This window comes from Saimiri boliviensis, chromosome 8 (genome assembly GCF_048565385.1).
Source record: "Saimiri boliviensis isolate mSaiBol1 chromosome 8, mSaiBol1.pri, whole genome shotgun sequence".
NCBI classification, from domain to species: Eukaryota; Metazoa; Chordata; class Mammalia; order Primates; family Cebidae; genus Saimiri; species Saimiri boliviensis.
Window position 1 is genome coordinate 80,569,977 of NC_133456.1, and position 12,503 is coordinate 80,582,479.

The 12,503-nt window shown below is 35.5% G+C and overlaps 1 protein-coding gene across 2 annotated transcripts in view; it reads right to left on the reverse strand.

Annotated features, from left to right (window-relative positions):
* Positions 1-12,503, reverse strand: part of FGF12 (fibroblast growth factor 12) — a 594,839-nt gene that overhangs the window by 182,420 nt on the left and 399,916 nt on the right. For both annotated transcript variants that reach the window (XM_010337730.3, XM_003927020.4), the window contains one exon: positions 11,815-11,918. In XM_010337730.3, the coding sequence (XP_010336032.1) occupies positions 11,815-11,918 (104 nt within the window). The remainder of the gene's footprint in view (positions 1-11,814; positions 11,919-12,503) is intronic.

A 12,503-nucleotide genomic window follows, 5' to 3' on the forward strand; every position in this document is an offset into this window, starting at 1 on the left:
ATCCCACTGCTAGATATATCCAAAAGAAAGGAAATAAATATATCAAAGAGATATTTGCACTCCTGTGTTTACCACATCACTATTCACAATAGTCATGATTTGGAAACAACCTATCCATCAACAGTTGAATAGATCAAGAAAATATTATATATCTACCCAATGGAATATTACTCAGCCATAAAAAAGAATGAGATCCTGTCATTTGCAACAACATTGATAGAACTGGAAGACATTATGTTAAGTGAAACAAAGCAGGCACAGAAAGACAAGCTTCATATGTTCTCATTTGTGGGAGTTAAAAATCAAAACAATTACACACATGGAGACAGAAAGTAGAGTGATGCTTACCAGAGGCCAGGAAAGGGGAATGTGGGGAGTAGGGATGGTTGATGGGTACAAAAATGTAGTTAGATAGACTCTTTAAGATCAAATATTTGATAGCACAGTACAGTGAACAATAAGCTAGTTTACATTTTAAATTAACTAAAAGAATACAATTGAATTGTTTGTAACACAAAAAAGGATAAGTGTTTGATGTAATGGATACTCCAGTTACTCTGATGTGATTCATCATTATATGCCTGTGTTAAAATATCTCATGTGGCTGGGAGTGGTGGCTCACACCTGTAATCCTAGCACTTTGGGAAGTGGAGGCAGGCAGATTGCCTGAGCTCAGGAGTTTGATACCAGCCTGAGCAACACAGTGAAACACTGTCTCTACTAAAGTACAAAAAATTAGCCATGCGTGGCATTGTGCACCTGTACTCCCAGCTACTTGGGAGGCTGAGGCTGGAGAACTGCTTGAACCCGGGGATGCAGAGGTTGCAGTGAGCTGAGATCATGCCACTCAACTCCAGCCTGGGTAACAGAGCGATACTCCATCTCAAAAAAATAATAAACAAATAAATAAAATATCTCATATACCCCATAAATATGTATCTACCATGTACCCACAAAAATTAGTATAATAAGAGGCAACTCTCCTTCAACAGATAGTCTTAAGCCTGAAGCTAATTTGCCCTAATTAGATTAGAAACACTCTTCCAGTAATCCCCCAAGACCAGAGTGACTAAAGATATTAGACTAGGCAAAGCAGAAACCAGCACTAAAACTAGCAGTGAGATTAATCCTACAAAAATTTTGTGGATTAATGCTAAGGAGCTGCTTGAGGGTGCAACGACAGTTTTTAAAAACATATCTACTGCTACTACAGTTACTGCTTATGGCTAACACTGAGTGTTGACTACATAATATACACTGCAGGAGGGATTTACATGCATCTTTCCATTTAACCCTTAAATAATTCTATAAAGCTCATATTGTCATTATTATCCCCATTTTACACATAAGAAAACAATCTAAAAGTTAAAAACCTTCCAATTTTTTTACAAAGGAAGTGATAGGGATATGATTCAGACATAGTTTTATTTCTAAAGCTTACATTTTAAATTATTATTTAGTATTCCCTGATTCAATGATGACTAAAGAAATACAATTCAGAAATTTTTGGAACTATCAGTACTTGTTGGCCTAATGTGGCTAACGGCAAGATGGAAAAGAAAAATATAAAATTTGGCAACGTATTCAAATAACTTAACCAAAGGTCCTCATTAGTGCTGCTCTCAAAAGCTGAGTCTTGCTTTTATTTTCTACTGAAAAATATTACTAGAAACATATATGCTAATTTTCCAATTAAGGCAAGCTCTGGAGCTAAAGTATTAACATCTTCCGTAAGTCATAAACTCTTAGAGTAAAACCAACACTATTTATTATAAATACATTGTAAGTTAAAAATGGATGCTTACTGTTAATCCTTACTGAAAGTATAACTAATAGTCTGTTGATTCTGAAAAAAGATAACCTAATCCCAACAAGAAATAATCCATGTCACATGTCTGCAAGCAATAATTGCCAGATTCTTGGGTTGACAGAATTCCATATTTTCTTTCCTTTTTTTTTTTTTAAAGCTGAAAACAAAGTCCAGTTCATTTAATAAATATACATAGGGTGAAAAAAGAAATAGTGAAAATAGGTAATTCTTTTCTAGGTGCAATGCCCAAAATTTTAAAAAAAAAAGTAATGTTACAAACGTCTAGGAAATCACACGTATGTGAGAAGAAAAAATTCTGTAAATGATCTAAACTGAGTATTTAACAATCTACTTGTTGAATAAAACTCAATGATTAGGCCTTTGACTTTTCTCTATTTAGGCATCATTAACTTCAAATTCTATTATTCATTTAGCATTAATAGTTAGGTTCTTGTTCCCCCCCACCTCTCATCTTTCACTTTTCAGAGATACCACGCACTTGCTGTCCCAAGAAAGAGCTGTGAATATGCCTTAGATTTCAGAACTTTCCATGAGAAGGTAAGTTGGTAAAGAAACTCAAATTCCAGAATGGGTAACTCCTTTGTATCTCTATTTCAGAGATGCTTGTTTTAAAAAGTCTGCATATCTTTTTAGAATGGAACAGAAGTCTTTCACTGAGAAATTAACTGTAAAAACCAGATGGCTTCCCAGGAAGATATCGTGGCTAATCTTTACCTCTCCCTCAACTTTTATAAACAGTATTTAGTATGGAAAGAAAAACATGGCAATATCAGCTCTTAAAACTACAGCACCCTATCAGCCTCAATATAGGAGAAGCATGAACAGTCACAGTCCTCTAGGAAACCTGACATGTTTCAGCAGAATAGGAACAGACTACTCATAAGTGAACTAGCCGCTGAACTGCAAAGTGTGTAGGGTCATACTCAGGAAAATTATTATAAAGCCCATTAAGACTAGACGGCCAATGAATTACTGTCAAAATCAAACTGTATGATAACTCTATCAACCGACTCAACAAGACTTCAGCAGATTTCTGAACATTGGAATTACAGTTTTCAGTGCTATGAGAGATACTAATCTATATTATATTATCCCTAACCTCAAGGAGTTTGCATCTGATAGGATATAAAAAGCACTAAGAACAATTTCTACCAAAGGGAAGAAAGGAAATACATAGATAAATGTCCCATCAAAGTCCAAAATGTGGAAGTTATTTGGGACTGAAGAAATTGGAGAAATTTTTACTGGGTCCTAAATGATGAGAGAAATTCAGATATCTATGATGGCGGGAAAGTAAGAGAAATTAGAGGAGGAAATTAACAATCACTTTCTCCTGTCATCTACCTTGTGGACACAAGATAGTCTTCTCTTTATCATTATCAATAGTGGCCCTTTCATTTTTCATCCTCAGAGATCACCACCCTCAACTCAAGTTTCTCGTAACCCCTGACTCAGCTTTGTAATATAAAATCAGTATCATCATCTCCCAGTCTTGACACTGTCTGCTTGCACTGAGGCAAAACATTTAAGAGAGGAATTCTAAACGGTGCAAAGGACATGTGTCAATCAAGCAGTCTCTTATTTTTGTTGTTGGTGTCATCACTGTAACAAAGCCATCACAAACAAGGTGATAGGCCGCCCTGGTTTTCAAAGAATTATGCTTTTTATATAATGTTGAAACACTTCAAAGTGGCACATCCTTAATTGCAACCACAAATAAGAGAAGCAATATTGATTAAAGAAATGAAGATTGAACTAGAAGTTGTTTTTTCTTAACCTGCTTCACTAAGCTGAATGACCTCGTTTTAGTCACTTAACTTCTCTGTTTCCCAGACATACATTTTGTCACTCAGTGATATCAGAGTTCTTGCAAGGCTCAAATGAGACAGTTTATATGAAAGCACAGGGGAAAATATGAGAAACATTCCAGTGGAAAGATTTCGTTACACATAAGGCCAAGAGCAGTATGGTATTATGAAAAGCTCATGTTTTTGATGTTAAGACCTAGATTTCAGCTCTAGTTCTATTACTCACCAGAATGGGCTTATTTAAGTCAAGGACCTCGCTAAGCCTCAGCTCTTCACCAATATCAAATAGTTCATTTCTATCCCTCCTCACAGAGTTGCTGTGAAAATTAAATACAAATCTAAAAACCTTTTATATAGGCCGGGCGCGGTGGCTCAAGCCTGTAATCCCAGCACTTTGGGAGGCCGAGGCGGGTGGATCACAAGGTCGAGAGATCGAGACCATCCTGGTCAACATGGTGAAACCCCGTCTCTACTAAAAATACAAAAAATTAGCTGGGCATGGTGGTGCGTGCCTGTAATCCCAGCTACTCAGGAGGCTGGGGCAGGAGAATTGCTTGAACCCAGGAGGCGGAGGTTGCGGTGAGCCGAGATCGCGCCATTGCACTCCAGCCTGGGTAACAAGAGCGAAACTCCGTCTCAAAAAAAAAAAAACAAAAAAAAAAAACCTTTTATAAACAACAAAAACTAAAAATACAGTGTATTACTTGCACTAGCACAGCCATTAATATTGTCACTATGGCTTTCATTGTTACAGCTACTCTGATAAGAACTTATAATATTAATTATTATTAGAATATAGACCAAAATAAGCATCTTTATCACTGATTTAGCTTCAAATATAATTGGTACAGTTTAAAGTCCTGTTCAAATAAAAAGTTGTGTTTACATAATTTGACGTTAGTCTATCCTTCAGTTTAAAAAATTCTCATCTACCTAATTCAGCTTTGGGTAATAAATAGTCTAAATTTACAAAAAGTATGTAAATCGTGGCTGTAGTTAGGAAAAATAAAACCTTTTAAAAACATTTTAACGAATATTAACCACTGAAATGCCAGTGATGTGTGTGCTAAGCACATCAAACTATTCACTTACAAAGGTCCAATGTTTGTCTAGACATGTTTACAATTTCTAGACATGTTTGAAATTATACAAATTGGGTGTTTTTGAGCTAGGGTCTTTCTGTGTGTTGCCCAGGCTGGAGTCCAGTGACACAAACATGGATTACTGCAGCCTTGATGTCCTCAGCTGAAGTAATCCTCCCACCTCAGCCTCCCATGTAGCTGGGAACACAAGTGCATGCTACCATATTCTGCTATTTTTTTTTTTTTTTGAGACAGAGTTTCGCTCGTTACCCAGGCTGGAGTGCAATGGCGCGATCTCGGCTCACCGCAACCTCCGCCTCCTGGGTTCAGGCAATTCTCCTGCCTCAGTCTCCTGAGTAGCTGGGATTACAGGCACGCGCCACTATACCCAGCTAATTTTTTGTATTTTTAGTAGAGACGGGGTTTCACCATGTTGACCAGGATGGTCTCGATCTCTTGACCTCATGATCCACCCGCCTCGGCCTCCCAAAGTGCTGGGATTACAGGCTTGAACCACCGCACCCGGCCCCATTCTGCTAATTTTTAAAAATTTTTGTAGAGACAGAGCCTCACCTTGTTGTCCAGGTTCAAACTGCATTATTTTTAATGCCTTTTTCCTAGATGCAAATGCCAAGACTCCCAAGTTATACAGAGCAGTAAGTTATATTTTTATTTCCCAAGTGCTGATATGCCAGGTATTATACCCATACACTTATTTTCTTTCATCATTTTCTTCTTCTAAGCTGGGGTAAGGAAATCGATGGTAGGCAGAATAGTGAGGGGGCAGATTCACAGGTGCATATTTATACAGTATGGCATTCTTTTCACTTGGACACTGGACACAGAAAGAATTTGCCCAAAAAGAGGTACAGCCATTGCCCTTGGTTTCTGGAAGGTTATTTGTGTTTGTCTGGGAGCCTGTGGCCAAATAGAGAATAACACTATGACTTAGGGTAAGAGCTTTGGGTCACACAGTATCTGTAGACTCAGAGGCTGGGATCAAGCACATGGGCAATGAATGAATCCTGCCTACATAACAGACACCAATGAAACCTCTTGACACAGAAGCTCAGATGAGCTTCCTGGTTGGAAGCTCATGAGACTCCATGGGTATTATCACACGTCGGTAGCTGAAGAGTGGTATGTCCTGCCTCTATAGGAAGAGGACAGTAGCAGCTCACGATTTGGTACTTCTACTAAATTCTGCCTTGGGTATTTCTTCCCATAGCTGATTTTAATCTGTACCCTCTCCCAATAATAAACTGTAACCATGAGTATAACCATGGGTTTTAGTGAGTTCTGTCAGTCCTTCTGGAAAGTTATCAATTATCACAGAGATGATTCTGTGAGCCCCCACGCTTATAGTTGCTGCCAGAAGTGCGGGTGGTCCTGAGCACTATGCCCTCCAACTTTGTAGTTGGCCTAAACTCCTTACAACTGCTAAGTAATTATAGAGCAAACTAAAACAGGATAAGAATTGTATCTGTTTCATCCACCTTTATATGCTCAGTACACAGTCTGGTGCCTGATATGTGGTAGAGTTTCAATCAATACATTATACATTTTAGGTTTAATGAGATTGCTTTGAGCACAAACCGGCATTTGTGCGGTGGTTTGTAAGACTACCAATTAAACTTTGATCCATGTAATCATAGTTAATTGTGCAACAATTGCATGAAATTTGTTCCATCTATACTTGAAAAAGGCAATTCTTTAAAATTCAACAAGTCTCTACTGAGAATATTCCTTTACCAGGGAATGTGTTTAATGCTGTGGTTGGGGAAAATATGTGGCCCACGTGACCCAGAGAGCAAAGATGAATATGATGTAATTCCTGCCCACCAGCAAAATGAAAGTCAAGTCCTCTTATATTACAGCAGAAGTAGCATCTAATTCTCATTGAGGATGGACTATGGAGACAGGAGACATCTCAGGTAAGATATGAGCTGAGCTTTAAGGAAAATTATGAATTACAGAGGTACAGAAGAGAAAAAAGGCAGATATAACAATATCAGTGATACTACTTAAGTAAATATTATGTTTACTCTTTACCTATATTTTTACACATATCATTCTATCAATAGTTACCTAAAATATTTATATCACTAATCTTCTAACCACAATTTGAAAATCTGGCTTTATAATGTCATACCAAATGATGTTTATCTAAATTTGTTTTATTTTTACGAGGTTCAGTTTAAACTACTCAAATATAAAAAGATGTGAGTAAATTTACAGAGGATGATAGAGGACTTATTTGGGTTTTGTCTTTTTTGTATAAAATGAAAATATACTTCTCCTTCCCCATTCCAACTGAAATGCCTTTAAGCACTGTGATCATTTGAGAAAATTTAGGTGTTCTTACATGTTTTTCAAAAACCTAAAACTCAAAAAAAAAAAAAAAATCAAAGGATATTACATTTTAAATCAAAACTGGTTAAATAGCATTTTTTAAAGGCACTGTCTGTGTATAAGGTAAAATTTGCAGAAAAATCTGTTTCCCAACAGATTGTAACACAGAATGGTATTTCCTGAACTATTGAAAAAGGTATTTCAGAAACATAAGTTTCCAACATACTTAGGCTTCTTTTGTTTGAAAAAGAGATGCCTTATAGAACTTTTTATTTACTCCATTTTTTAAAAAGTGTTATTTAATGCCATTAAAATTATTTTGGTCTTCCTTTCTAAAAGGCACTGTGAGTTTAAGTTTAATCAAGGAGTTGAAAAACTCGTATACTGAAAACTACTGAACTTTATCAAAAGAAATCCCATGTTTATAAATCAAAAACCTAACATGCTTCAAATGTCCATACTACCAAAAACAATCCACATATTCAATACAATTCCTATCAAAATCTCAATGCCATTGTTTATAGTAATAGAAAACTCCATTCTAAAATTTATATAAAATGCCAAGGAACCCCAAATAGCCAAAACAATCTTAAGAAAAAATTAACAAATAAAGGGGTATATCTCACACTTTCTGACTTTAATACATAGTAAAAAACTATGGTAATCAAACTGTACAATATTGGTATAAAGAGACATAAACACCAATGGAACACAACAGAGACCCCAGAAATAAACTCTCTAGGATGTGTTCAAGTCATCTTCAACAAGATTACAATGGAGAAAGGTTAGTCTCTCAATAAGTGGTGTTGGAAAAAAATGTATATCCACATGCAAAAGAATGAAATTGGACCCTTACCTTCTGCCACATGTAAAATTAATTCAAAATGGATTACAAATCTATACATAAGACCTAAGCTATAGAACTCCTAGAATAAAACATAGGAAAAAAGCTTCATGACATTGGATTTGGCAACTACATCTTGGACATGACACCAAAAGAATAGGCAACAAAAGCAAAAGTAAACAAATGGGACTACATCTAACTTTAAAAACTCTGGGTATCCACAGAAACAACTAACAGTGAGAAGGCAGCATATAGAAAGGGAGAAAATATTTGCAAATCATATATCTTAATAGCCATAATCTATAAAGAACTCCTACAACTCAATAACAACAACAACACAGAACTCAGTTAAAAAGTAGGAAAGGAACTGAATAGACTTGTCTCCAAAGAGGATGTATAAATGACTATTAAAATATTAAACTGATAACAAACTTCTCATAGTCAACAACAGATACCAGAAACCAATGTAATATTATACTCCAAATGCCGAGAAAAATATTGGTCTACTCAGAATTTTATAACTACCTGAACTACAAGAATGAAAGTAAAAGGAATACATTTTCATGGCTATCAAAAGTGAGTTCACCATCCACACACCCTCACAGGCAAAACAATGAAAGGTTTAGTTTAGAAGAAAAGTGAACTCAGAGACTAAATATGATATATACACACACAAACAAAAATTCTTTGCATAGAAATTATTCAAAATGTTTGTTAATTTAATGATTAGCGATAAAATAATTGTGCATGTGACTTTATTTTAAAGTGCAAATAATCAAATGGGCAGCCAGAAAGGTTGCAGTATTTACTAGCTGTTGGAAAGGAAGACAGAAACACTAAAAATATTTAGCAAAGTATGTCGTTATTTATGTATAATTAAAAATTAAGTCTAACCACTAAAGGAATAAAAATATGGCCTAAGTTTACAAAGTTGCAGAAGGATTTAATAAAATAGAAAAAATATATATAAATAAAGCAACAGAATTTAAAAAAAAAAAAAGAAAAGGGAAACAAAAGTACATTTTAAAAAATACAAACTACTATGGTAAAAACATATCAAGATACATTAAAAATCTCATCAAATATGTATGGATTAAACTCACCTAAGAAAACACAAAATTTCAGAGCAGGTCTTAAAACTATAGCTCTATGCTGCCTAACAGTCACTCCATCTTTACCACTCCCTCCTCCTGCTTCCTGGTGAAGAAAAAGAAATCAAAAGTAACAAGGGAATTGATTCCTACCTTAAAAATAAATAGAAGCCAGGGAAATGAAACTAGATAAATGATACTGCTTGTGAATCTTTTGGATCCAAATTAGCTTATCTAGATCCTCTTAGTTTGCTTCAGCCTTCTCCTCTCTCTCCATAAACTGCAGTTATGATCCTTATTGGTCGCCCAATTGCAGTGTTGCCCACGACACAGAAAATTGCTTTTCAAAGAAATTCTAGTCTTAATGCACACCAGAAACATCTCAGGAAAGCCAAAGTTAACAGCTGATTTTTGACTCACCAAGAAAAAGTATTGTGATCCTAGGTGTGAGGCAAATTCTACTTAAGTAGAGAGAAGAACTGAAAATCTAGATATCCCAATAGGTTTTACAAAGGGATCAGCTCCATTAAAAACAGTACCTTATAACCCCCTTTTGTGGCTCAATATCCCACCCCCTCTTAACTTCTTATCTAAGCAAGAAGGACAGAAGGAATGCATCTCTGAAAAGCTTCAGAGGATGAAACCACAAAATAGCAATCCCTCCAAACTCCCTCCTTCTCTTACACAATTGTCTCCTGCTTGTAATACTGTTGTCATACTTTGTGTTTTTCTTCTTCCTGGACCTCTGGAAATCAACTCTAGTGTAATGAACTGAACTTTACAGCTTCTGTGGAATTACAACCTGAATTATGACTTTTTAAATATACATAGTGTAATCTACATTTAGCTGTTTAATGACTGATTAAATCTTTAAAGTAAGACTAACTAGAAATATTTTTTAAAATATTCTTGCCTTTTTTCCCATTTTAATTCTTACATTTAAAATAGACTCACAATAATTAGACATTAAGAATTGTTAGAGCTATGACATTCTAAGAGAGCCCATTATTTTGACTGAAAATGTATTTGAGTATCATTTTGAGAAGAAACTTGAAAAAATGTACAGGTATGCATATAGCATGTATGTGTATATTTTGATTTGAATATTTTCAGGAGTAAAATATTAACTTCAATAATGCTAATACAAATGACACATGTATTACTAATAGGCAAAGGTAATGTACCTGTTGGAGCGAATGGAAAATTTTACCTTCGTCCTCTGTAGATTAAATGAAAATTGACAGACAAAAGGCTGATTAACAGGAGAAAAGAAACACCAATTTATTAACGTGCACTGGGGAGAATCACAGGGTGATTACCCAACCTTGCAAAATGTGGTATACATGGGTACATACCCTTCTTTTTAGAAGAAAGGGAGACGAGGAGGTGTGGATGATTTTAGGAGACAGGAAATGATTTTGGGGTGAATTCGAATAACTTAAAGAACACGTAATGACCTTGAACCAAGCGTTCTGAGTGTGCAGAGTAGACCATGGTTTGTGACAAAAGGCTGTCTAAGTGTATTGATGGACTTCGGTCTTTCATCCTGTGACATGAGTCAGTTAACGAAAACTCAGGGAACAGACCAGAGATAACTGTTTTCTTTTTGGCAGATAAGGGAATTACAGAGAACAACTCCATCCTGTGCTTTGGGAGAGACAGGATTGAGACACAGGAGGCAGAGAGAGTTCAGAGAGACTCTGAGGTTGCTGCTTCTGTACAGCATGTAAAAACACCATATTTGATGGTATCAAATTCTGAGCTCCAACATGCCAGAGATTTGTTTAATTGAATATTTGAAGAGCCTAATGAAAACTAGTCAATAACTAATTTAGAATCAAGCAGACATATGGGAACTTCCAAAATAACCTCGTGCTATTTACCAAGATCATAGAAAGTAAGGGTGGAAATCTGTAATCATGATTTTCAAGGAATTTTTTTCAGGAACTACAAATAGACAACTCTCTTACAAGAAAGCAGAAATACACACACACGCAGACACACCATTCAGTACAGCCACATTTTCAATGCATAAATTATTATCTTGAGAGTGAGACAAGCATCAGAATTGTGTTAGTTACTTTAAAATATGTCAGTGTTGATAATGTAGCCACTGATGCTATCTAATTTTGCCAGTTAGGGATTTGAAAGAAGACATGACACAACATGGTGTCCAACATGCTCAACTGAAAGGTCTAAAATTAGGCCAAATAGGGAAGATGATTTGCCCAAAGGGATATCAAGATAATAAGTGAAATGCAAGTAAAACCAAATATCCTTGCTCATAATCCAGAGCTCATTCCATAAATTCGTATTGCCTTTGAATTAAAGTTATTCTGAGAATCTGACATATTGGATAAAACTTAGACTTACTAAATACAAACAAAGCCACAATCTATTATGAAAGCTTTTTTTCTCCATAGTAGGACAGAGACTATTTCCAGACAAACTGAAGAATCGTCCTTCCTAAGCCATCCTCTATGCTTAAAGGAGAAGTAATAAGAGAAAAGAAAAATGTCTTACTCTTTGAACTAAACAGAAAGGTAAAATTCAAAAAGGAGAATGTTCTGCGAAATGGAAGCTAGAGGCCAAGAACTGATACTGCATTAAGGGTAACTGCAATCTACTAATTCAACAAGACATGGCCTTTAGCATTATAAATCATAAAATCCTCAAAATAATCCTGACAAATGAGATCACAAAATATAAAACGTCTTCAACTTCCAATTTTCTTGGCCAACATGATGGTTACTCCATTATCTCTCAGTGGTAGTTCACACACATACACACACTATAGTGTACTTACTGAACTGTAGAGATAGCCTTCACCATTCATGGCCACATAGAGGCTGGCCTTCACTCCCTGGATGGCCACCACACGCAGGCCCACAGGAATTAGATTGAAGAGAGCTAGAGGAGAAAAAAAGAAGGGAGGAAAAGATCAGTGACTTTTGGAATAAATAATTGTTTTTCTTATAATAATTCTTTGGAGAATTAAAACCTATTAATTGAAATTGGTAGAAAAATGGAGAGAAAAAGAAATAAAGAGAGGTCTAAAAATGAGGAGAATTGACTTCTTGACCCTACACCAGCATTAATTACCTATGTAACTTCAGGTAAGTTACATAAACTCTGTAGTAAAGGGGTTGGATTAGAAGGTCTCTAAAGGCTCAACTGGTTCTGAGATTCCAGGATCCCTGATCCTTAAAAGGAACACATACTCGGACAGTGTAATATAAGATTTTTTTTTTCTAACAAACAAATAATATGAACCAAAAAATTCTCAAAAGTAGAAAACATATCTGTCGTCATAAGAAATGATAAAATATTATTTTTAAAACAGGCCAGATCTTCTTGATTTTAGTCTTTTCCCTATGGGTTCTGAATATTGTATTGAACACAGAAGAAGAATGCAAAAATTACTGACCTATTGGTGATAACATTCGAACAAAACTTTTGATATCTCAATTTTTTACATGCAAATAAAGGGAGATA